The 26,155-nt window shown below is 45.1% G+C and overlaps 3 protein-coding genes and 1 long non-coding RNA gene across 5 annotated transcripts in view; 2 read left to right on the top strand and 2 right to left on the bottom strand.

Annotated features, from left to right (window-relative positions):
* The window catches only part of AKT1 (AKT serine/threonine kinase 1), a 120,859-nt gene extending 112,312 nt beyond the window's left edge, over positions 1-8,547 (top strand). For both annotated transcript variants that reach the window (XM_081193198.1, XM_081193197.1), the window contains exons 11-14: positions 602-816; positions 2,978-3,065; positions 5,172-5,274; positions 6,430-8,547. In XM_081193198.1, coding sequence (XP_081049324.1) covers positions 602-816; positions 2,978-3,065; positions 5,172-5,274; positions 6,430-6,509 — 486 coding nt within the window. In that variant the 3' untranslated portion in view covers positions 6,510-8,547. The remainder of the gene's footprint in view (positions 1-601; positions 817-2,977; positions 3,066-5,171; positions 5,275-6,429) is intronic.
* A 2,074-nt stretch (positions 8,548-10,621) lies between these two features.
* SIVA1 (SIVA1 apoptosis inducing factor) lies at positions 10,622-20,095 on the bottom strand. Its single transcript, XM_081194727.1, has 4 exons — positions 19,820-20,095; positions 12,864-13,055; positions 12,232-12,388; positions 10,622-11,127 (listed from the first exon to the last, which is right to left on the bottom strand). The coding sequence occupies exons 1-4, from the start codon at positions 19,935-19,937 to the stop codon at positions 11,070-11,072; spliced, it is 525 nt and encodes a 174-aa protein (XP_081050853.1). The 5' UTR covers positions 19,938-20,095; the 3' UTR covers positions 10,622-11,069.
* LOC308587656 lies at positions 20,053-24,324 on the top strand. Its single transcript, XR_014008509.1, has 2 exons — positions 20,053-20,177; positions 21,128-24,324. It is a non-coding gene; the product is annotated as an uncharacterized lncRNA (long non-coding RNA).
* ADSS1 (adenylosuccinate synthase 1) overlaps positions 22,056-26,155 on the bottom strand; it is a 28,160-nt gene continuing 24,060 nt past the window's right edge. The window contains exon 13 of the mRNA XM_081193332.1: positions 22,056-25,765. Within this exon, the coding sequence (XP_081049458.1) occupies positions 25,713-25,765 (53 nt within the window). The 3' untranslated portion in view covers positions 22,056-25,712. The remainder of the gene's footprint in view (positions 25,766-26,155) is intronic.

Below are 26,155 nucleotides of genomic sequence, written 5' to 3'. Positions count from 1 at the left end.
TCCCCTCAGAAAGTTCTTCCTGATGTTTAGTCAGAATCTCCTTTCTTGTCATTGGAAACTGTTGGTTTGGATCCTACCCTCCAGAGCAGGAAAAAACAAGCCTGCTCCATCTTCCATGTGACAACCCTTTAGATATTTGAAGATGGCTATCATGTCTCCTCTTTTTCCATGCTAAACATGCCCAAACAATCCTTGTAAGGCTTGGTTTCCAGACCCGTGGTCATCTTGGTTGCCCTCCTCTGCTTGTCAACATCCTTCTTAAATTGTGCTGCCCAGAACTGGACACAGTATTCCTGACCAAGGTAGAATAGAATGGTACTATTGCTTCCCTTGATCTGGACACTAGACGTCTGCAGCCTAGAATAGCACTAGCCCGTTTTTGCTGCTGCCTGCCTCACCCTGTGGACTCAGGTTAAGCTTGGGTCTTACTAAGACCCCATGGGAGGTGGGGAGAAGGTTCCTCATCCGTGGCCTGAATGGATGCTGTGCAGGAAACAAAAGGCCAGCAGGCTGTTACAGGACAGGAATTCCTTCCTTCTGCTTATCTGACCCATGGATGAGTTAGACTTGCCATTGACATAAAGCTCTGGCCTTCTTGCAGGTGCTGGAGGACAACGACTACGGCCGTGCGGTGGATTGGTGGGGCTTAGGAGTCGTCATGTATGAAATGATGTGCGGCCGGCTCCCTTTCTACAACCAGGACCACGAGAAGCTCTTCGAGCTCATTCTCAGCGAAGAGATCCGGTTCCCACGCACGTTATCGCCCGAAGCAAAGTCGCTTCTGTCGGGCTTGCTGAAGAAGGATCCGAAGCAAAGGTGAGGCTTTGGCATTCCTGGTCTTCCGATGCAGGCGGCTTCCCGGAGGCAGATTCAGGGCAGGTCAAAGGAAGTGCTTCTTCCCAGAAGGCGTCGTTAAAGATGGACACACACAGTCCATTGTTAAACTGCCCCCCACAGGAGGCAAGGATAACCAGCAACTTGGATGGCTTTTGAAAAGGATGGTACAGATTAGAGGGGGAGAGGGCTATCTAATGGCTACTAGCCTTGCACACCTTTGAAAGACAGTGGCTAGGAATCTCAGGTAGGAAGAGTCTTGCTGCTGTGCTTAAGTCCTGCTTGTGGATTTGCCATGGGCATCTGGCTGGCCACTGCGAGAACAGAATGCTGGGCTGGGCGATATATCAATATACAGTGGTGCCCCGCAAGACGAATGCCTTGCAAGATGAAAAACCCGCTAGACGAAAGGGTTTTCCGTTTTTGCGTTGCTTCGCTAGACGAATTTCCCTATGGGCTTGCTTTGCAAGACGAAAAAGTCTTGCGAGTCTTGCCATTTTTTTCGCTCCCCCCCCTTTTTCTAAGCCGCTAATAGCCTTTTAGCCGCTAAGCCTTTAATAGCCGCTAATCCGCTAAGCCGTTAATAGGGTTGCTTCACAAGACGAAAAAACCGCTAGACAAAGAGACTCGCGGAACGGATTATTTTCGTCTTGCAAGGCACCACTGTACCGTATTTTTTGCTCTATAAGATGCACCTTTCCCCTCCTAAAAAGTAAGGGGAAATGTGTGTGCGTCTTATGGAGTGAATGCAGACAGGAGGCTCTGCTCAGCGCTCCCTTTAAAGAGGGAAAAGCCCCCAAGAGCTTTTCAGGAAACACACGCTCCACACGCTCTTTAAAGGAAGCGCGGCTCTTGGGGGAGCCTTCATCCCCCTGCCCGGCAGAGGCTGCGCGCGGCTATCCCATAAGCCAGGACAGCAAGAGGCTATCCCACAAGCCAGATCCCTCTTGCTGTTCTGGCTTCTGGGATTCAGAATATTGTTTTTCTTGTTTTCCTCCTCCAAAAACTAGGTGCGTCTTGTGGTCTGGTGCGTCTTATGGAGCGCAAAATACGATATCATCCCAAACTGGTTTGAAGTCCATATCGTGATATCGGCATCGTAATTCCTGACATGGCGATGTATCGCGAAGCATGTGGTGTGTGTGTTATGCAAAAATCACAATGTGGGGGAAACTGTGAAGCCAGCCAATGCCTCTCTCGATTCCTACAGCCCCTGTTAACTCCGCCAGCTCAGCTCTCCCCGGCCTCATGCTGGGGGCAGCGAATCACAAGAGCAGGCGCCGGCAAAAACCACAGTGCGGGGAAAACCGTGAAGCCAACCGATGCCCCTTCATAGCTCCATCCTTATTTCAGACTTCAGGGTGGATCACACTGTTTAGCTGTTGATATGTCGTGATGCTGAAAACCAGATACCGCCCAGCCGTGCTCTCCTGGTGTGAGTCAGTTCTAGTGCTGTTATTTTCTGGCTTGTTTAAGTCAGAGTTCGCCTCTGTGCCTAGAGCATCCTCTAAAATGAGCAGTGAAACACCTTCTGTGTCATCCCAGTGTCCGAATGTGGGGAAATGGAACATCACAGAGCAAGTAAAGATTACAAAGCGTTTCTTCCTTTTCCCCCACCCACCCACAAAAAAATATCCACTCTGGAGACTACACTGCAGTTCAGGATGATTATTTGACCTGGTTTCAAAGCTGTTGAATGTTTTTATGTGAAATGCATGCTTAAGATTCTTTTTTGTTTAGGCAAGCCTGTCCAGGCATGTAGTTATTGATGTGTTTTATCCTTTTCTCGCTGTTCATTTTAATTCTTTTTAAATGCATTTGAATTGCTTTTAACTGATAATTTTAATAACATCGTTTAAACTGTTTAGAAGTTTTTATTACAGGCTTTTTTATTAGAGGTTTACTAGAGGGTTATTCAGAGGTGGTATATAAATTTTATTAAATAAATAAGTGGCGCGATCAGCATGCAAGGTTGCGCAGGGCCTACTTGGTAGAGGCACCATCCCTGTCCACACACTTCTGCATTGTCACTTAGCAACGAGTCATTTTCGCAAAGGCCAAATGAGTAACCATTATAAAACCACGTATAAACACAAAACATTTGCACCGTGCTAAAGTGGCGCTGGTATTTTTCTCCCCACAGGTTAGGCGGTGGACAGGATGACGCCAAGGAGATTATGCAACACAAATTTTTTGCTGGCATCGTATGGCAAGATGTGTATGAAAAAAAGGTATTCAGAGTTTTGCATGTTGGAAGATGTGATTTGTTGGTGCTTCACAGCTGGAGGCAGTAATGTAAACCAGTAAACCAAGGATTGGGAACCAGATGGTGTCTCTCCCCCTTCCTCATAACCCATGGCTTTGCTAGTGTGGCTCTCTGCAACCCTCTAGTGTTCAACACCCACACAAGTTTATAGCTGGTGTGGCTGTCTGTTAGCCGATCAAAATGGGCTTTTTTTTTGGCTCACAAATGGGCTTTTTTGGCTCACGTAGTGACGGCTGTTGGATTCAGCGGCCTTGAGGATGGTTCCTTGATTAACATTTCACTGAATGTTGCTGTCAGCATGGACGTTTCCAAGTATCATGCCATTCAGGTTAATTAAAAAGGCCTTGTGCAATCAGATGGGAAAGATGGTTTACAGTTGCATTTGCCCCCTGTGTGTCAGCATCTTCCTCCTGTCCCTGTTCAGAGCCCATAAAACTTCCCAGAGCTTATCCTGCTTCCCTTGTCTCCAAGCTTCTTGCAGAGAAAAACGGAAGGGGTGACACGGGTTCAGTTAGTGCCAGTCATGCCATCATTTACCTCCATTTCCGCTATCCATCTCTTTTTAAAAAAACTGGCTCTTGTTGCATTTTTTGAATGTTTCACTTGGAATTTAAACACTTTAATAGCTTAAGTCTATCTGCTATTTCCCCTGGTCACTGCCCTGCAGGAGTTTTCGCACTGCTGTGCTGTAGAGTTAAAAGCCAATCTTTGTGCATCTTTACATAGCATGCTTCAGGTTGAAGCCTTAATATTTTTAAGCTTTAATATTTTTCGCAGCCGACCATTCTGGCAGACCAGAATATTTTTGCAACGGACTGTTGTCTCCCCTGCCACCACCCCCAACTCCACGTTCACGCAAGAACTCCTAGGAGTTTAGCTGCATTGTGTAAGCAGATATGGGGGTGTCTCCATTGCTTGCACTTTGGAAAGGCCTTTGCTCAACTTCCTGGGCACCAATAGTCTCCCATGTAGGTAACCTGTGACGCACCGTGGAACCAAAATTTCAGCTGTCTTGTTTTCTGCTTCCTGGTTGATGCCTTGTCATTATGAATTCAGATCAAGCCTTGCTGGCTCTCAGGTTGCATTGGGAAGTGGTCCAGCATTTTTATGAGTACAGAAAGTACTCTTATTCCATGCATGCAGGCATGCACAATCAACAGAATTATAATGGCAGAATTCCCTCTCCCCCCCCCAGAAACCCCCCTTCTTATTGAACTTTTCTTAACACATAATAGTGGTGGTTCAGCTTTATCTTCTTCTGCATAGGCTTCTTTCCCCCCATCTGATGCCAATACTGTTTTGATCCTGGAGTGGCTGACCGGGGGCCCTCCGGATGTCGCTGAACTGCAACTCCCATCAGCCCCAGCCAGCATGGCTAGTGCTCAAGAGAGGATGGGGGTTGCAGCCCAGCAATGTTGGAGGCCCACAGGTTCTCCATCCCTGCCAGCCCCCACTAGCCGTAGGCGGGACTACCACTGGTGAGAAACAATGTTGTTTGACTCCAAGTCCCATCAGCCCCTGCCAACATGGCCAGTGGTCAGGGATGATGGGAGTTGTAGTCTGGAAGGCACCACATTGGCTACTCTTGGCTTAGCATTATGTTATAAATGGACCCGTATGGCCTGCGCTGGGACACAGCAGTGTCATGTGAGCAGGTGGTTATGTATAAACTAGTTCCGCTGTTTTCTAAAACTGACAGTATAATCACTTGGCTAAATCGTGTGCATCATCACCTTGTTTCCCATCGCTTCGGATTGTGAATTAAAACAAAACAAAAAAGTTAAAACAGCATAGACGTATTTAAATGGGTCAGCATCACGCTTAAGGTCTGTTTGTCTGCTCTGTGGGGTCTTGAGCTCTAAACGACCCACCCATTCTCTCAAGTCCAGTAGACCAGGCAATCATTTAGAAAGTGGGTGAAAAGCCAGATCAGGTGCCAGAACTACATTATGCTAAGTGAAATCAGCAGTTAGCCATTTTTAAAGGAGCGAAACCACACACACACACACACACCCCCGCCGATGGTAGGGTGGTAAATTTTGATGCTTTTGTTTCTCTTCCTTTCTTCCAGCTCATACCACCATTTAAACCGCAGGTGACATCTGAAACGGACACGCGCTACTTTGATGAAGAATTCACAGCACAGATGATCACTATCACCCCTCCTGATCAAGGTAAAAACTGCTGCGGTTGTCATTATAAAGACTTACATCACTCTATATCACCAGGTTTGTCTTAATGAAAGGATTGCCTGCACTGACAGGGATTCAGTCAGTATCTCCCAGAAAGCAAAGACTTAAATCTGGTTATCTGTAGTAAATGATGCACACCTCTCCCCAACCAAGTCAGCCATGATTTAACCCCCAACTCCTTAGCTGAGCAGGATCCCATGCAAACCTGTTCCTGATTCAGGAAGGATATTGCATGGAAATCCCCTACAAAAATAAAGGTTTTTCAACCAGCTCATGTTTGAACCTCTGGTTTTTGAAGTCCAAACAGGAATGCTGGGCTGGTTGAAAGTTGTTCTTCAGGCTTCCTTCTTTAAACTTCATTTGGCTTCACCTCCCTGTTCCCAACTCCCATCTGCTCCAGCCAGCATGGCCAAGAGCCATGGATGATGGAAGTGCCCTGTGAGGGTCACCAGTTCCCCATTCCTTCCATTATACTTGCCTCTCTCTTCCCCCTTCGTTGGCTAGACAACCTGTGTAGACTTAGCTTCTTGAGACAGGGAGCCACAGTGTGTGCGTTCTGAAGTTACCCAGGAAACTAGGAGTGGACAAAAGATAGAACAAGAGCTACTTGGAGATCACTGGGAGGTTTGAAGTAGACGGACAAGTGTTTCTGAATCGTAACAATTGCAACCACAAAACTCCTTTTTGCAACTCTATTAGGCTGCTAAGGTAAAGAAAGGTTAGGAACATAGGAAGCTGCCTTGGACCAAGTCAAAACATTGGTCCATCTTCCTCAGTGTTGTGTACACTGAATGACAGCATCTCTCTCAGGTTTCAGGCAAGGGGTGTCTCCTGTGAATGGCACAGATTGGACCTGGGACTTTTCTGCATAAAGCCCCTAACCTGGATCTAACTCCTGTGTGAAAGGACTGTGAGCTCAGTTTAGTTTAATGATTCCCAGCTCAGAATATGCTCAGAGGCACGCTGTTCTTTAATTGAAACACAACATATCTTTTTGCATCTAGCTCTGGTTAGTAGGTCTTGGGTAACCAAAACAAAGTAGACCAACAAGCCTGAAGTCTTTAAAGCCTTGCTCGTAAAGCATTGCACGCATTGGTATCTCAACAGGTTAATAGAATGCTTTCTTTCTGCTTCCAGATGACAATATGGATTATGTCGATAGCGAGCGACGACCGCACTTCCCTCAGTTCTCTTACTCGGCCAGCGGAACGGCTTAGTGTTTCATTTATCCATTCACAGGAACCAATCAGACTGCATTTTGGGGACCTTATAATTTCGACGGACACTAGAGATCTCTCTACGATACATGATTTGCAAACTATGTTTGTACTACAGTTTAGTTGAATTTGTAGGAAGCCTCACAGGTTGTGTATTTAAAACAATCCTGATGCATTTTTGAATCGGAATCTCTGAAGCAATTTTGAGGAAGGAAGACAAAGGATCCACTCATAGAGCGCAATTAAAAATGTAAGAAAAAGGCTTTTTCTTCTGAAAAATGACCTTTTTTGGTTTTTAAGAATATGCACCAAAACTGTTTTCTTTCTAGCAGTTTCAGATTTTCCATTATTATTTGGTTTTGGGGTTTTTTTGTGGAAAACTTTATTAAAAAGTTAAAAAAAGAAGAAGTTTAAGGTTTTCAACCTAGCAGCAGCAGTGACCATTTGAGAAAACCTCTTTTTTTTAATTTATTGCATACCATTTCATTATGTAAGTAGTGAACCTGCACTCTGAATAATTAGATATATTTAGGATGAGAGACAGATTTAGGTAGTGCAATACAAGCAACAATGCAAAAATAGCCGGAACAAACTCTGGCAATAACAATAGGTTCAGCCGCTATTTGGACAGAAACGAAACAAAAAAAATGTCAGCAAAGTTAAGATACTAATAATAGGAATGGCACTAATGGCCTCAATGAGGTAAAATCAGAACCAATAGTTATGCTACCACGCCTTCTTAAAAGACAGTACACAGTTACATATCAAATGGAGCTGTATGGAACTTTACATTTTGCAGTGCACTGGGAGGTAGTCTACTAAAGGCAGCGAGTTTTAATTATTCCATCTGAGTGTATTTATCTAGGTTTAATCTTGCTGAATACCAGCAGATATCCACGGACATTTTCTCTTGCCATGGGCCACGTTGACACCAGCAGAAGTCGTACAAGGATCTTTCTGCACTCATCTTCCCAGACTATATTCTCATCCCAGTTTCCTACTAGTTGTGCCTTGGAGAAACGAGCCAGTTTTACCAACTTCAACTGGGAAAAAAACCCAAAACCCAAACACTTCTTAGTTGCAGAATTGACCAGCAGAGAGAGAGGGGTGGGCAGGCATGCCTGTATATTAAATGACAAAAGGAAAAAGGGGGGGGGGTGCCGACAGCAACCGCACAATATTCTTAAGCGACGAAACATCTTGCCAAACGAGTTGACAAGTCAAATTTCAGGCACCGAAGCCATAGCTTTGTTCGTATATTTATAAAAGGCAGTTCTAAAAATGGGAACGTGAAACGCACGTTGATATTACTACATCCATGTGTTCCGTCACTCACTTCAGTGTACATTTTTAATGATTATTTTTAGGGGGGTGGGGAGGAAAGCTCAGTGGCGACACCAGCACTTGGATCTAGGGGTGGGGAATGTGTGGCCCTTTGGAGCACTGCTGTGCTCGCTCTCAGGGGCCGATGAGCATTGCGATCCAACAACATCCATGCGCCTGCAAGTTCCCCATCCCTGGTGAGGAGGAAGCTCTGCCTTTTGCAGTTGCAGATGGGTGTAAAAAAAGAAAAATTGGATGAAACTTCCACATGTTCGAAAAGCGAGCTCTTTCTTCCCCCATGGCCTGCCCTTTATTATCACTTTGTTTTGCATTTTCACAGAAGCCGCCTCATTTTGAATCTGCCGGACGTTTGTAACTAAATTGTCTCTTTGCCTTTTGACACGGGCCAGGATTTCTGAATGCTCGCTTGTGCCGCGAATCAGTTTATTCAGTTGTGGCTTTATGTTCTTTTTAGATATGCTTTTGTTTCTGTTCTCTTATCTGTGCAAAAAAGTTGATTGAATATACTGCAGTTCCTTAACACCTTTTTTTTTTAATTTGAAAGGGAATGTACCCTGTTTTCCCTCTACATGAAATCCCATCATTTTGTGTGTTCTTTTATGTTTGTTTTTTACAACATTCAACTCTAGTATTTTTACTTATGATATGAAAGTTTCCCTCAAAATACTTCAATAAAATGTGCTTTAACAAGTTAGCTCGGGCCTTGCCTTTGGTGGAACGATGCAGACTTTTGAAAGAGCAAAACTAGATGCACCTTTTTCTCCCTGACTGCTGTGCAATGGATTTGGGAGAGCCTTGCTAAAGGCTGAATTATCAGCCTGCTATAAGAAGGTGGGGGCACACAAGCTGTTGCCAAGGAGCTACAGTAGAAAAAGGAGCAGACCGAGGTGTGTGTTTGATTTTACATTATACGTAATATATATATATACCTGCCATCAAAGTCTGGGGGGAGAGGCGAGAGCTCGACCATAATGAGAACTTCGCTTCCAGCAAATACAAAATGGGAAGTGTTTAAGGAGCATCTCATTAGCAGCAGGTCTTTTGTCACAAAGACCCCACGACCAGGAGACTCATCAGACTTGGTACAGAGATGTGCAAGAAGCCATGCTGCTGAGCTCAAGCGAGAGAGTGTGAAAGGAGGAGGGTGGGAAGGGGGAAAGCTGGTCAGGGGAAACGGGGCCGAAGCTTGAGAAAAAGGTCTCTCCAAAGAAAAAGCTGCTACAAAGGGTTCACTTGTGCAATAAAATCTGGCTGAAAGCAGCATATAGGGTTTTTTTAAACACACACACACACACACACACACACACACACACACACACAGCAAGCTTTCAGATCCAAAACCTGCTTTACAAAAGTGGATTTTTACTACTTGGACATAAATGTGGCCGCTCTAGCTTGAAATAAAGCTTCTCTGATAATTAACCAATCCCAAAATGATGCCGCCTGCTATAACTTGCTCTCCCTCAGCATTTTCTGTCTCGGCTTTTTCCTGATGGGTGTCCAATGTGAAACTGATCTTTAAAAGTTAAAAAGTACCTAAACGTTCCTACTTACCTGTTCCCTATTTAATGCAACCGGTGTCATGAACAACCACTTGGCATCATTTATGATATGACTCGTGACCACTTAGTGTAGTATCAGGAGAGGCTACAAGTTTGTGGTTAAGTCTCTTTGAAGGTTATGTGAGCAGGGTTTTCAGCTTTTCATGCATACCCAAACACTCCTACTTGGAAGGAAGAGAGTTAAAATAAGTCATATGAGTGGGTTTATAAAAATATATCTGTCAGAGCTGCCCTAAGTCCCAGCTCACAAAGGACCAACGCCACTTCGTTGTTATATACAAAAGTCTTTATTGAAGTTGTTTGTCTTTCACATCAGCAGCGTGCTGGAACTCTAGACCGCCGAAGCTCCGTCTGAGTCCCCTCCCCGCTGACACCAGCTTAAGATCCTAGCCTTGCCCCACCTCTTCTTCCGCTCTTTCCTCCTCTGGGTCCTCTTGTCCGCTGGGGCTTCGCCCTTCCTAGACTCCTCTGACGCTGAGTCCCCTGACTCTTCTCCCTGCCTCCGGCGGGCTTTAGGACCTGGTTCCCACTCCGGGCTTTCTGCTGTCCTGCGCGCCTGTACATTTGAACTTGGTGCGCGCGCCCAGCCACCAACCTTCCTCCGGACCGTTACACTGCTCTGGTCACTGTTTCCCCCTTCGGGGAGGCTAGCTGGACTTGACCTCCCCTCCATTCCCCCACTCTCCGATGGAGGTGTGGTCAGTCTCGATTCATATTCTCTCCCTGCTGGGGGGGACGCTGGCTCTGACACCTGGGACCCTTCCCCCCCCACTACGCTCTGGTGGGGAAGCTGGTCCTGATCTCCAGCTGCTGCTTTGGGAGTCCCCGCTGGCCCCCCTTGCTCTAACCATCGGCGCCTCCTTCTGGGAATCCTCTGATTCACTGGAGAGGCTCATGGAATCTCTCGGGTCACCGCTATATCCCCCTACGCTGCTCTCCGATTCTTCCCCTTCGCTCTCCATTTCCTCTCTCCCCTTTGCCTCTGTTCCTGAGGCCCTGACAATATCTAAAACATTTAGATGGCTCATTTTTTTACTGCTAACAAAGTGTTACTTAAGAACTGGGGAGTAGAGACAAACTGAATCTGGACGGTCTGTTTAGCAGTAGTATTGGATGCTGCAAACACAAGATGCTTAAATGATCCAAGCCACTGAAAAAGGAGCTTTTACAGTGAATAGTTTGAATCAAATTCGGACCACATCAAAGTTTAGGGCCATGGGAAGATGCTTTATTCAGTCAGATTACTGGCCCCTGTAGTTCACTTTTGTCTACGCTGTCTGGCAACAGTTGTCCATTTGTTTCAGCCCTATCTAAAGAAGTCACGGATCGAACCAGACTTAGCATCTGAAGAATGAGCTCTCCCTCGAGTTTCAGCCTTCTATTACGTTGCTTTTCTAAGGAATTGAATAAAACTCTTCTGCCTTATCAGAACAGATGCCAGCCAGGCTAGCCAAGTGCACCCTCCACAAGAGATAATATAAAAAGTTTATTCTATTAAAATTACAGTTATAGAAATATACACTATTTATAAAGCAGCACCCCAATGTCACAGTAGCAAGACGGAGGGTGGGGCGGGAATTGTCCGGCTGTTTAAACAAACAAGTTCCTGGAGATAACTATGTCCTTCAAACGTAGTACTGTCATTTCAAGCATTTTAGTCCTCAAACATGGAGCAGCCATTGCAAAGTATTCGCTCGCCAACATCATTGGACCTAGAAGAAAGAAGGTAACAGGCAATTCAGTGCACCTTTGTGTTCTGTACAGTTTAGGAAGAGAATGCCGGCTCCACCTCTACCACATGCAAGGAAGGCGTGAGGCTGAATAAATTAAGCTGTAGGGGAAGCCAAAAAACCAATCGCCTTGCTGGATTAAATCAAGGCCCACACCAGAATAACCTGTACACGCAGGATGTATTTAGCTACAGTGGGAAACTGCTTTAAGAGATGTAGATGGGCAGGTGTAACTGTGAACTGCAACAAATTAAACAATGGCACAGTTCTCATGCAATGCTAAGCCATACAATGGCTAGGCATGGCTAAACAAAGTATGTGGATACTCATAGGAACATCATAAGCCTGCTTCACTCCTCCCCTGCTTAGTTCCAGGGAGATCAGCAGCAGCAGGAACAGATAGTGTGTGGGTATTTGGAGGTGGGGGGAAATCATTCAAACTCATTCATGCTTACTCATGGTTCAATTTCATGTTGGCTGCAGGGGAGCTTATTTATGTGTATTCTTTTCCTCCCAAAGCAGCCCAGGCTGGGAAGCCTCCCTATTCGGCCCACAAGGCTGTTGATGCCAAAGCCAAGCCCGTCTCTTGCCCTTTACCTGTGGGCCAGGTAAAGGCTTGCTGCCTGGCAGAAGTGGATTTCGCACACAGTGCTAATCAGCTGGTTGTCAGTGCTTGCAACGGCCTGTGCCTTTGCTCGCAAGTTTGATTTGCCACACTGTTAAAATAGCCTGCAAGGGCTGGGGACTTGGCTCGCTGGTGGTTGGAAGTGGTTCTCCAGCCTTGCTCCAGGGCATGAGAAAATTTCTGATGCCAATATTTGCAGGGAGTTCTGCTAAGCCAGACTGCCTTTCCCTCTCCTCAATTTTCTTAATTACCTAGGTTCAAATTACAATCCAAGGTTCAAAGGCCACTGCATTTATGACACAATGGGCCAATGCTTCCTTACAGCTTTTGGCATATGTCCCACTCCAAACCAATTTTGCAAGGAATGCTATTACCAACCAGTTTGCTACATTCAGCATGCAGTGTGTCCCAAACCAACTGAAGGAAGTTTTAACTCATGCCTAGTCCGCACGGACACTTACTCTGTAACAGAACACAAGGAGCAAGCAACTACATGGCAACAGCTGCAGAGTCTGCTGCAGTTCTGGCATATGTGCCGATCGCACTGAGAGCAAGTTTCTTTGACGTCAACTGTTCTTACGCACGAGGAGCAGGCCGTGGAAACGCATTCCGGTAGAGCTGTGTAGAAATGTACAGATTCTATGTTAGAACAGATTTCAGCATCAAGTGTCAGAAAAAGCACCCATTTCAGAAAGCAGATCGCAATCTTCAAGCCATCTACGTAGAATTGTAGAGTTGTAAGGGACCCTGAGGATCATCAAGTCCAAGGCTCTGCGATGCCAAAATCTAAACTAGATGGTGCATACGGAATCCTATTCAGCTGCTCTGAAGGGAGGAATTGTGCCTGCTGTTCTTCACAGAAATGCTGCAGACCACCTGAATATGCCCTGTGAGTCTCTGTTTGCTCCCTACGCCACACAAATATCAAGGCTTACAGTTCCTCCCTTCAGAGAAGCCCAACTGGAGCAAGTCAATTGCTCTATACATGCATATCACAGTTACACCAAACTTAACATTGCAACCCAATAGAAGAAAAGTGAACAGAAAAAGAATCCGCTGCACAGGTACTTGACAGCCGGCTAAATTTACTTACCTGTTTCTCTTGCACAGGGCTGTAGAAGTTTTCCATCCTGCCCAATTAACATTTGTCCGCTGCAACTAAGCCGAGAGCAAGCTTCTGGTCTGCCTGCATGCAGCTGTGGAGACTCTGCTCCCACCGTGCTGCCGTTCCATGTGTTATCCATGTATGCCTGGGCACCCCTGAAGAGAAGCTGTTTCGTTTTCTCTGCAAAAAAGGACAAGGTGGGAATGGTAACGGAAAACTATCTCGAACTGGTTTCCCACTCCACTGAATATCACCTTCCCCAAGAAAGAAAGAAGTCTGCTGTATCAGATTATGACATGCTCTCCTACCCAGAAAAGGGCTTCCATTTCAGAGGAAAGCAAAGAAGAAAGCTGCCTTGCAGAGTCAGAGGAGCCCATCTAGTTCAGCAAAGTTTATGCTGACTGGGAGTTGCAGACACCAAGGACTGAATCCAGAACCTGGCATGTTCTTAGATATCACAGTCATGAGTGATGACAATCCAAGCAAATAATAACTACCAGCAGTAAGGATCTTCTCCCAAATTTCTTAAATGTTTCCATCGCCCCCCCCCCCCAAAGCAATTCAGCAAGTTTTTAGTTCTGTCAGGAGAGCATTGAGACTCTTGATCTCAGGGTCGTAGGTTTGAGCCCAACATTAGGCAAAAGTGTCCTGCATTCTTCTTCTTTGGCGACCACTCACAGCCAAGTAAGATTGTCTTCCAAAGCAGGGTTTTAGCAGTGAGTCCGTAAGTGACTGTGGAGGTCAATTCTGGATCCACACATTCTTCCACAGTGGGGAGATAGGTTTCCGGGCAGGAGTTGAGCATGGTAAGCGTTTGCCAAGCATGCCTTCCTCTTAGCACATTTCTCCCTTTCTTCCTGAGTTTGAGTGTCTTCAAAGCCCATGACACCTTTGGTTTTGACCTTTAAAGCTCTATGCGGCCTAGGACCTACGGGGGTACCTCTCCTGGTATGCCCCGCAGAGGACCTTAAGGTCCACAAATGACAACATTTTTCCGGTCCCAAGTCACAAGGTGGTTAAGGTTGGTCTTAACTAGGGCCAGGGCCTTTTCAGTACTGGCCCCAACTTGGTGGAATGCTCTGTCACAAGAGACTAGGGCCCTGTGGGACTTGACATCTTTCCGCAGGGCCTGCAAGATAGAGCTGTTCCGCCTGGCCTTTGGTTTGGACTCAGTCTGACCCTTATGTTTCCCTCCCCTTTATGATTTTGACTTTTAAAATGAGGCTGCATTTTGAATTGCATTTTAACCTGTATTTTAAATTGTTCATTTTCTTTTTTCTTATTATGTTTTTACTGAAATTTTATTGGTGCTAGACGCTCTGAGCACAGCTCTGGCCGGGGTATAAATAAAAATTTATTATTATTATTATTATTATTATTATTATTATTATTAGGCAAAGTGTTCTCCAATTGGAGCACTTGCAGGGACATAAGTTCAAGCCCAACACGGGGCAAAAGTGTCCTGCATTGCAGGGGATAGGACTAAATGACCCTTGTGGTCCCTTCTAACTTTAAAATTCTATGATCACATCATAGGAGGAAAGGAAGGCTGCTTCTTTATGCTACCTACAGATCCCTTGCTAGGTTCCGAGAATGTGAAGTAGCTCACAACTTGCCCAGATGGCAACAACCCAAGGAACAGACCCTACTTTCCCAATACCGTATCCCCATCAGAATTCAATCCCCCATTATGAGAGCACCAGCCCACATTTCAGTCACTGCTCATTACTCACAGGATAAAGCACTGACCCCAGATTCCTCTCACACAGGAACAAAAACAAACATATGCAACTCATCTGCACTTTGTATTTTATCAACTCATTATAACACAAACTCTTACAACCACCAGTTGTTAGTTAAAGCCAAGGGTCTTCTAATGTCCAAGCAACAGTTTATACAATAATAATAACCTGATTTCCCAACATGCACTGCATTCTTAGATTTAAACGTGTAATAGATATACCAGCTTTGACATTTAAAGGTTTTTATGTTGCACAGATCCCTGCAGCTGTGTTAGTTGTGGCACAAAGAACACTGTGGCAAAATTAGGGCATAGGAAATGCAGTGTAGGGGACTTCCGGGTTAGCGCCACCGGCAATGGTGGGCTTCCTCTGATCTGGAGGAACCCGCTCCATGAAAATCAGGGTCTGGACCGCCACGGCGAGGCGGAGACCCATCAAAAACCACAGGCGGGAGAAGCCTGTGGACCTGGGATTCGGCTGGCACCTTTAGCGCCTCCCCTACTTGCGGGGAAACCCAGCTACGGGGATCTGGAGCGACGTGGGGTGAGCGGCGCGGTGCTTCAAATCGATTGCTCTTTTCACGAAGTGAAGCTGCATTGCTGTTGTCGGAGAGCGCTGACTTTTTTCCTGTGGACAATTGGACTCTAAACAAGTACCCGTGAGTAGAACGGAAAATTGGATTACTAAACTTCGTAATTTGGCACTGGAGCGGGAAGGTCTAAACAGGAAGTCTGTCTTCCGCTTTTGTAAACAGTTTGAAGCAAAGACATCGTAAGCTAAAGTCTGGAAAGTCATCTGTAAAGGACTAAATTTCCATAGGTTTAAACTACAACACCCCCCCCCCTTGGAAGCAGGAGAAGAGGGGGAAATCTTAAATTGTTCAAGCCTGCAGGAGAGGGAGTAAAGAAAGATAAATTTCTATCGTCTTGAACCTGGGAACGGGCTGTCAAAGATAGACGTTTGGGGAAAGTTCATTGACTGAATAATAACGCATGTTGACAGATAGTTAAATAAGAGAAACATTGACTCCAATGTTTCCTTTTGCACTAAAAAGGAACAAAGATTTGAAAAACGAAAGCAATTTTGTTGCTGGATCTGCTTGTAAAAGGATGGATACAAATAGAAATTGTTTCCTCTAGAGGGAGCTTTTGAACTGTTGTTGGAGTGGACCTGCAGAACTCTACAGCTGTAGAGATTAGAGAGCGTGAGAAACAGGCTCTGACCTTGGATAAGAATGTTGACACAGGAAACCTTAGTGTCTGCTTTGTGCAGGACAAGTGCTTTGTTGGAGCAGCCTCATGTGAAGATGGATTTGATGACTATCAGTGTATCTGAAGAAGTGTGCATGCACACGAAAGCTCATATCAAGAACTAACTTAGTTGGTCTTTAAGGTGCTACTGGAAGGAATTTTTTTATTTTGACTATGGCAGACCAACACGGCTACCTACCTGTAATTGATGACTACTGCAACTGATAATTTTGGTCAAACAGTGACCACTGATATAGAACCTGCTCAACAACTGACCCAGGAATCTGCCCTAACAGGGCAAGTTGCGGAGAAGACAAAGGAGGAGGTTGTTGTTGAACCTCAAGTAATACAAGTTGAAAGAGATGCGGCCCTGCAGGAGCATAAGCTGGTGTTTCTGAGGACTGAATCTGGAGTGAGGCAGACTTGGAGAGACGGAGTCCTGTCGGGACTGGAGATGGCAAGTTGGTCAGATCCTCCTATGCAGGGATGCTCTGACCTTTGGGATTTGGTTTTGGGCCAGGAGGAGATTGGAGTGGTCGAGGCACTCAACTTTGGAGGGGCATTGAAGTATGTTTTGGAATATTTTTTGGATTTTAGTGCTAACTATGGAGAACAGGCTGACCGGCCAAGAAGGGATAAAGACACTCTTAGGTTGTTCCCCCGAGATCTACTCCTCAGAGACAAAGGAAGGAAATTAAGAACAAGACCAGCAGAAGACAAAGTAAAGTGCAGGTACAATTATGAAGATCATCTGCAGAAGGGACATGGAAAAGAGTTAAGAGCCTCGGACATAAGATCACCAGGTTGATGTACTAGATGGAACAGATAGAGAGGACTGGCAGAACCCGAGACCAGGAAGAAGAGACGGTGGATGAAGATTGGCAGAAAGTTTAAAAATTTATTTAGAGAAATATTGCAAAATTAACGACTGTTAGGAAAATCTTGGAATGAAACTATTAGGCTTTAGTATAAATGTTATGAGGAGTTATGTATAAATAAGTTTTTAAGTTCTAGGGTTTTTTATGGTAAGATAAGGCTAAAAAAAAATAAGGCAATTAAAGGACAGAATACAGTGAAAGATGGAAAGGATTTGCTGAGATAATTAATAATTAGAATACAAAAAAGGGAGGTGTGAGGAGGTCGAGGAAACAAGTTAATGAAGAAAAGGGTATGGGAATATTGGATGTGTTTTTAAATTTATTTTTTTGTTTTTGATTTTGGTGTATTGTATGTTTGGTACTTTTTATTTTCTTTTTATTGATTTGTATTGTTTAATCTCTTTTTTCTTTGCTTTTCCTTCTCTCTTTTCTGTAACTTTAAATTCCCAAGAAATATCATTTAAAAAAAAAAAAGGAAATGCAGCGTAGGGTGAAAATGAGGGGGAGAGACAGAATATTTGTGTACAGGGAGGGTGGGAGGATATATGCACCTTCCACCAGATGCGTGGCCATGCATTCATGTGCACAAAAGCAAAGCTGTGTGATTTCACACACAAAAGCACACCAATGTGTGATGTAGATAAAGACGCATGAATAAACATGCAAATAAAAAGAAAGTGAGGTACAATGGAGATAAAACCAAATTACAGTATTTTTCGCCCTATAGGGTGCACTGGCCCATAGGGCGCACCTCATTTTTTTTTTGGGGGGGGGAATAAAAAAAATTATTTCCCCCCCCAGGGGCGGGGGAAGCCCGAGCTTCCCCCGACCCCAGCCCCCAGAACAGGCTGCTATCCGCAAGCCTTGCGAGCCCGGCGGGAACTCCCGCCAGGCTTGCAAGGCTTGCGGATAGCTTCCTGAAGCCTGGAGAGCGAGAGGGGTCGGTACGCACTGAAGCCTCTCGCTCTCCAGGCTTCAGCAAAAGCCTGCATTCGCCCCATAGGACGCACACAGATTTCCCCTTCATTTTTGGAGGGGGGAAATGCGTCCTATAGGGCGAAAAATACGGTAATTAGCAAGGAGCTGGAAATTTTAAAATCACACTGCAGAATGTAACCAGGATTAAAGTTGGAAAGTGCAATGCAGAGTGGCTCTGCAGAAGGAGTCACCAACTTTGGGGGGACCTTGGGCACCACACACACACACACACACACACACACACACACACTTGCAATCAAGTACACAACTTATTCTATTGGTTAAAATAGAGTGCTGCTTTCAAGCCTAACTTCAAAGTGGAGCGGCAACCACAGCTTTACGGCAATGTTTATTTCTATCCATTTCAATTTGCATGTGGTTTCCAAAGCAAGGGGAACTAGCCTCCCCAGCAACTGCTTGTGCTTCCTTGACAGGTTAAAGAGAGAAAAAATATATCTCTGCTCCTTTGCTGAGTAGTACTTTAATCCTATTTCCCTCTTGTAAAAAGGCCCCGTTTACAGAACCCGATTCAGCATCCACAGAAGATGCAAGGCAAGCAGCACAATAGCATTACCTAAGCGCTAGCGCCCCCCAAGGGAGGATTTTGGGGTAGAAGTCCAGAGCACCAAGGTAGCAGTCAGGAATCTCCCTCTCAAAACACAGCAGAGCTGGTCTGCCATGTGTTTCATCACACGATGCCCATTCCTATCCTAAAGAGGTGAAGGCAGTTAAGAGAAGTCTGGAGTGTAAAAATCGCTGAACTGTACCAGTTGCCGCATCAAGCAGTTGGTCCCTTACCTTTCCCGCCCCGACCTGGCCACAGTGATCCATGCGACGGTCACCTCCAGGCTTGACTACTGTAATTCGCTCTACGCGGGGCTGCCCTTGAAGCTGTCCCAGAAACTCCAGCAGGTGCAGAATGCTGCAGTGAGGCTCCTCACGGGGTCTCTGCCATGGGAGCATATTCACCCAGTGCTTTTCCAGCTGCACTGGCTCCCGGTGGAGTACAGGGTCAGGTTCAAGGTGCTGGTTTTGACCTTTAAAGCCCTTCACGGCCTAGGACCCTTGTACCTACGGGACCGCCTCTCCTGGTATGCCCCACGGAGGACCTTAAGGTCCATAAATAGCAACACCCTAGAGGTCCCGGGCCCTAAGGAAGTTAAAATTAGCCTCAACCACAGCCAGGGCGTTTTCAACACTGACTCCGGCCTGATGGAACACTCTGCCTCATGAGACCAGGGCCCTGCAGGATCGGATTTCTTTCCGCAGGGCCTGTAAGACAGAGTTGTTCCGCCTGGCCTTTGGCTTGGAGCCAATTTGATTCCCTCCCCCTCTTTTTCCTTTCTCTTCCTGTGATGAGGCTGCATTTTAATTGTTTTAATGTTGTATTTTAATCTTGTTTTTAAGTTGTATTCATTCAACTTGTTTTTATTATTGGTTGCTAGCCGTCCTGAGCCCGGCCTTGGCTGGAGAGGGCGGGGTATAAATAAAATTTATTATTATTATTACCACTAATTCCTGGGCGCGTGCAGAGTGCTCTCCTTTCATAAGAAAAAGCAGGCAGGTTCGAGGTCAAGCACCTCTATGCTTAGAAATGCTGGGAGGCAGGGCAAGGGGGGGGGGGTCTCCGCTTCAAGAGAGAAGCCACTGATCCCTGGACATGTGCAGAAAGAAAGACCAGGCATGCTTAGTTAGGCTGTGCGCTTAGCAGGGAAAGGCTGAGAGGTGCGGAGGAGAGGGAGGAAATCTCTTCAAACAACGCCCTCCAGGAAAGAACCACTGCCCCTGGGCATATGCAGAGTGTTTTCCCTTCAGAGGAAACAAACACCAGGCAGGCTTGAGCTGTGTGCTTAGCAAAGGCTGGGAGATGTGGAGACGGAGGAATCTCCCCCTTCCAGAATAAAAGGGGCTTTGCTCTATTCTGCTCCTTCCCCCACCCCCCGCTGAAGAGTTCAGTTCTCGCGAGAGAATGAACTCAGTTCTCGCGAGAGTGAAACACTGGTCAAGCAACGGCGCCCTTAACCAAACTTTCGTCCTCGCGAGAACACGGCTCCGAGACCCTCCCTCGCGCCCAACCGCCGCCGCCTCCTCCTCACCGAAGACCTCGCGCCGGTAGCGCTCGCCCTGGACGCCCTGGCTCAGCTCCCTCAGCCTCACGCGGGTCTTCAGCTGCACCGGGGAAGAGTCCCCGAAGGGGCAGGAGCGCTTCGGCATCCCCTTCCCCTCACGCCACGCGCCGAGGGAGACCAGCGGAACCAAAAGACGACGCCGGCAGAGAAGCGCTTGCTTTTTATGTAGCTGGCTGGGCCCTCCCGCGCGGGAAAATAGCAGCTGCGGCGACGGCGACGCAAAACAAACTTCTTTCGGATCTCGCCGCCACGCACCCCGCCTACTTCAACGTCACGGGGCGTGTCAGCCAATAAGGAAGGACGCAGAGCGGCGTTGGAAGCACAGGTAGGCGGGGCAGTGGGCGGGTCTGTGGGCGGGGCTCTAAGCAGGGGAACCGTAGCCCTGATGTCACCGTAGGGGGAGGTGCCGAGGCTCTTTTCTTACGATCAGACGCTGAATAAATGCTTATGGAATAAAATTTTCTATTTCATTAATAAAATGGAAAATAAAATAATAAAATAAAAATTTCTATTTCATTGGGCTTGGCTTGTTGCGTTGCTGATTTCGTGAGATGTTCAATTAATTAAAGGGCGCAGCTGCGCACAGCTGAGAAGAACCTCACCAAGGAGCTTGCTCTTCAAAATGTTGCAGCAAGAAAGTAACTATTCCCAAACGCGGCTTCCTCCTTTCTTAAACCATCTTCCCCTGCACTTATCTCTTTGTGTGCTCGTGAGCTCACACGGGCACAGAGTGGTTTCTAACTGCCTCTCCTTTCAAATTAAGAACCTAGATTGAGGTTCCATTTGCAACCCCTTCTTGAACATACATACCAGGGCAGGGGTAACTGGCCAGTAAATTGTACGCCTTTGAAAACTACAGAAACGCCAACTGGTGCAAGGCACAGTAGCTAAATCTAGAATCTCTGCCAGATCTGAGGAGCACCTTGCCCCTCCCAATCTTCATTTATTTCACAATTTTTGTTGGGCTTTTTTCTTGTATCTTGGGGAACTCAGCAGGGAACACATGGGCCCAGTGGCATATTTCTTAGGAAACCGGGGGGGGGGGGAGAGACTTGAGGCTGGTACTTTGCCTTCCTTTTGGAAAGGGTATTGCCTGGTGAGCGTGAGGGGTGTGGGTAGCACAGCATAACCAGGTATTGAGGCAGGTTGTTGGTCTTCACCTGCAAAGCATTCCCTATGATGGGCGGTGGAGGTGTGCCAGGTGGCAGCCACTTCACATTCTCTGGCATCCTGCTGCTCCTGAAGTTTTTGGAGTTAAATGGCTTTATTTTGCAGGAGCAGAATTACCCTGGCAGGAACTTTGGAGAGCTGAGGACTGAAGCCCCGGATATGCTGCTTTAATGACTGTAGGATTGCGCCGCTCTGCCTTCCCATTATTTTTTGTCTTCCTAGATCTTGTTCCTCTGCTGTCTTATTTTGGCTGTCTACCACAAACGCCAATCACTACTAACCTGATGGCAGACAGTTTGAGGTGGTACCCATGACATTCTTAGTTTTCCAAATGTGCTCTTGGGTTCTAAAAGGCTGGCGCTAAGATTATTTAATGAAACCAGCAACATGGAACATACATTTTACCAATGTTAACCACTGTTAAAAGATCTCCCATCTGTTTAAGGTACAATTCAGGATACTGTTTTTTCTTTAAAAACAGTAGGTAGTAAATTAGATCAAGGACTATCTGCTCCACATTACAGACTGTAGCACATATATTTTTATACTGGCGAGGCATTTGTATACTGGGGTAAACTATTTTCAGGTGTGGTTTTACTGATATTTTATGCTGCTTAGTTGTTAGTGTTACAATATTGTGATTTATATTATGTGTTGTTTTGCATGATTGTTTATTGGTTACTAGCTACCCTGAACTCAAGATGGGAGGAAGGCCAGGATCTAAGAAACTTGAGTAAAAAAATATGGACCTGCCCAGTCATTAAGATCTCCTTTAGAGATTAAGGGCCTTTGCTGTGGATTTGCCCCAGCTGTAGAACCCTTTCCCCAAAGAGGTTTCAGCTGAGCTTTTGGGACCAGGTTAAAAGAGCTTCACTGACCTCTTTCTTCTACCACACACACAAACCAAGTCGATGTAAAAACCAGAACTGCCCCCTGGACATACATTAGCTAATTTGCTACAGATTCTCATGAACAGCAGTGGAATATTGATCAAGATTTTCTGTGAATGCAAAAGAAGACTCAAGAGACCAAATTCTTACTCTTGTAAGGCTTTATAAAGCAAAGGAAAGAGCTGTAAGATAAAAGTGTACAGCCCTATTGACCATATACAAAAATAAATCAAGAGAACACTTCTAGTGCATCTGTTGAATTGTGTGCACCCAGCTAGTATCAGCAAGTGTGATATAGAGCATCATAAAAGTGTTATGCATGGAACCTGACCTTTTTACCGTAGTCCTTGCTGTGATGCACAATTAAGACATTTTCACTGTCTTGCCATGCTGTCCTCAACCCTATTAATTCAACCATACCAATTTGCTTCAGGTTATGAATATTAAATGTAACCTGTGAAACTAATTATAAACAAATTTCAAGTGAATGTTCAATATAATATTTAACAGGATACCATCAAGAGAGTAGCATGCATTGTACAGAAACACATTTCTTATGCTGGTTTGAATCACTGTGGACTGTAACATGATTCCCTAATAAATAAAAATAAATTGAATTTTATTCAGTGCTATTACTTACTGAGAACAGATTGCAATTAAAATAACTTAATAACATTCTTCATGGATTAGTTAAAACAGAATAAGGCTACAGAACAAAAGGTCAACTGTGATTTAGTGCAAACTAAAAAGCCTGATGTCATTGGGCATGATGTGCTAGTGAGTTCTTCCATGCCAGCTCCATTGAAGCGAATGTGATTTATCAAAGCAAAGTTCTTGCACAGCTCACATTAATTTCACTGGATGTTGCACGGGAACACTTCCCAGTAGACTGTGGTTCACGTTGCCCCAGGTTAGGCTGCTCAACTGACACAGACTTTGGAAAGAGTTTAAGCATCCTATATTGCAAGACTGCAGCAGTTTTCTTCTATTGCAGCAGCTTTCTGTCTATTGAGGATGCACTAGCTCTGGATAGTCTATTGCAATCAGGAGATTGGACAAGATGGCCTACAAGGACCCCTCCTCCTCTTACAATTCTGTATGCATCTTGTTAGTAGCGTAAAAAAAATATGTCAAATGGGCAAAGATAATGGACTACAATGCCATTTCAAATTACAAAGCAGGAAGCAAGCCACAAGGTGCAGTAAGCCAGTCACTCCTAAGTGATTATAGAGCAAAGCTTGATAACTGCAAGGCAAAAGGCCAAATGCATATACGCCAAGGCACCATGGCTTAAGGGAAAAATTCTTGGGCTATTTGTGACAGCAACGAAAACTGACTTGGCAGTGGTCCTCCTGTCAATTAAAAACGCTTTTACAAATTATTTAACAAAACATTTAAGTCTGAAAGTTAAGTCAACATAATCTGTGAATCAGAAAGTTAGTCTTCTCAAAAGGGTGAGGCCCACCGTCATTCTCATAAAAACATACAAAAATTATTCCAGAGCAGTCTGTTGCAGCAAACACAAAGAACCCCTTGGCACCTTAAAGACTAACAAGTGTATCATTGAGTGCGGGCTAGAACCTACTTTGTCGACATGAGGTAGGTAAGTAAGTATTACCTGCCATGTTACAACTGGCAAAACTAAGGCAGAGATAAGGACTAGGATCCAGAGTTGTAAAAGATTGTCCACAAGGTTTTTCAGCTCTCCTGGCAGCAGCCTCCGTGAGAGGATGCCACCAAAAGGAAAAATTAAGAGATACCTTTGTGCAAGCACACACACACACTACTCTGGATCCCAGGAAAGGCATTGGTCACAGTCCAAACCACCAAAGCTCATTGGTTTTCACTGGGCTTAGGCGTGCTTAGTTCAGTGTTGAATTGTAACCATTAACTAATAAGCAGAAGGCAGTGAGAGTCAATGCAGTGCTCTCTGTTTCTGAGTTTCTATTAGTTATGAATAAACTATAACCTCCATTTCCAAGCTGTCCAAGGCAATGGTATTGCAAGGGGCAGGGGCCACAATCCCCCACAATAAAAACAATTCAGGAGCACCCAGTTGCAACACACCTTGGCTGCTTTATTTTAAAACTTGTTCATTGTAGACCTTCTGGCCTCAATAAGGTCAGAATCACAATATTTAGGATCTGTATAGCCCTTTCTAGGGTTCAAGGCACTTCACAGGCAATATCTAGTTTTAATCCTTCAAACAACCTTGTAAGGCAAGTATCCTCTGTGGTACAGAGGGATGGACAGAGGCTGACGCATCCTTTGCTACTGGAAGCAGTGACCTTAAAAGTGCATCCAGACCAACATTCACCATTATGTCATTCCAGCTTGGCACTTCATTGTCCCACAACACACTCATATTCATGGGGAACATGTGGTTGCAATGGCACAATTAATCTTTTTTTTTTTTTTAATGGAGGCAAGTAGCAACAGATCCAAGCCCTAGGCCCTCTTCTTCACATGGATAACTACACAGAATAAATCAAAAAACCACACTGCTATTCTGCATGAACCAAAAGGATTCCTCCTTCATACACACTGCTTATTTGGCTGGGATTGGAGCTCCACAGTCCATAATAGCACAGCTCCATAGAAAAAAGCACTGTCATTCTGTACTCATTATTTGAAAGGCTGATGAGGAGCCACTCTAGTTAACTTGTTTTAAGAACATAAGAGCCCCCTGGCTGAAGCAAGTGACCCATCCAGTCCAGCATCCTGTTCTTACAGTGGCCAACCAGGTCCCTACAGGAATCACACAAGCAGGACCCAAGTACAACAGACACTCTCCACTCTAGAACTGGTATTCAGATGTGGAGACTGAACACTGCCATGAGGGTTAGTAGATGACGATAGATAGATATCCTCCATTAATCTATCTAATCCTCTTTTAAATCTACCTGTTTATTCTGTTGGTGATCAAGCAGCACAGTGGCAAGTAATGTTGGTGGAAGGGAATCCATGCTATGGCTTGGCAACATAGGGTCCAAGACCAGGGATCTACTCGGCTGAAATGAAGGATGTAGTGAAGCCACACCCTGTCCATGTAGTGATGCACTTCAGGATGTTGCAAAGATTGGTTTCCCTGGGCATTTTCTTACTTTGCTGTGGTTTCTTTGTCCTTGTGCCTACTGCACAATGGCACAAGAGAGCACCATCTCTGAAGGACTTCATGTGGAGTGCCTATTGGGAAATATTGCAAGGGAAGCTCTTTATCCCTTAGGTCTGTTGGCTATTTTCAGTTTGACCCACTGCCAAAAAAAGGACTTAAACTATTGCCTTCCTTCCTCCCATGACATAACTTCTTTTGCATCTCTTCTCCCTTTATATCTGAAGAGCTTTTATTTCTAAAATAAGTAGTCGCTTTGACTGCTGGGCTTGAAAGAGAATTACTGAATTGTGCTGGCTTTTACACAAGTGCAGTGCTCCATAATCAGCACAATTTTAAATACCACATACATTGAACACTGCCATATTATTGCTTCCTGACATAGTAATTGGAACCTCCTCCTTACACCTTCTGCAATCTGGAATAAACTTCACTACTGGTAGCAAGTTGAATAAATAATTCAAGTGCAGGTTTGGCACTTTTTAAATGTGACCTTAAGATTCCCCTCCCCAAAATTTCTGTTCTTATTCTGTGTTCCTAATTTTTGGATACATTTACTTGAGAATATGACAAGTACAAGGCATGTCTAATCATAGTCTAGAAAGAACAGCATCTTCATCTTGGTTTGGGTACAGAAAGGAACAGATGTACAATAAACTGCTTCTTGGCACATATGTTCTTTGTGTGTTTAAAAGAGCTGGATCATCGATTCCCTTGATTTTCCAACTCCAACCCATTTCACTGAAGAGGAGAGAAGTAAAAAATTATTAGAACAATTACTTGGGGAGTAAACAACATAATGGAATCTATTTTATGATGTAATCCTAATGTGTAGACCAGAGTCTTCAAGAGCAAATGAACTCAGAACTGCAGTGTAGTAGCAGATAGACATTTTAACATTTAACAATTTATTCTTGTGATTTGCCTCTGAAGTTCTACAGACCTGCTTCATTTTTTAAAAGGCACACAAAAAGCTTCTCCCTGCCCACTTCCCCCCACCATGCAAATGTTATACATCTCAGCTTCCTGCTTACTCACTTTTCTAAACTAAAAAGCCCCAAATGCTGTAACCTTTCCTCAAATGGGGTTGCTCCCTCCCGTTGATTATTTTGGTTTATCTTTCTGAACTTT

This window comes from Podarcis bocagei (assembly GCF_964188305.1).
Source record: "Podarcis bocagei genome assembly, chromosome: 1".
NCBI lineage: Eukaryota > Metazoa > Chordata > Lepidosauria > Squamata > Lacertidae > Podarcis > Podarcis bocagei.
The sequence above is the reverse complement of the archived record's forward strand: the minus strand, read 5'-3'. Positions and strand labels throughout refer to the sequence as shown.

What these genes read in the sequence shown, in the direction of transcription:
- SIVA1 (XM_081194727.1), bottom strand. Translation starts at nt 19,937, where the DNA reads ATGCCGAAGCGCTCCTGCCCCTTCGGGGACTCTTCCCCGGTGCAGCTG. An exon ending in CTACCGGCGCGAGGTCTTCG is followed by an intron (nt 13,056 to 19,819) that starts GTGAGGAGGAGG and finishes CCTTTTTTGCAG; the next exon opens with AGAAAACGAAACAGCTTCTC. An exon ending in TCCTTGTGTTCTGTTACAGA is followed by an intron (nt 11,128 to 12,231) that starts GTAAGTGTCCGT and finishes TCTTTCTTCTAG; the next exon opens with GTCCAATGATGTTGGCGAGC.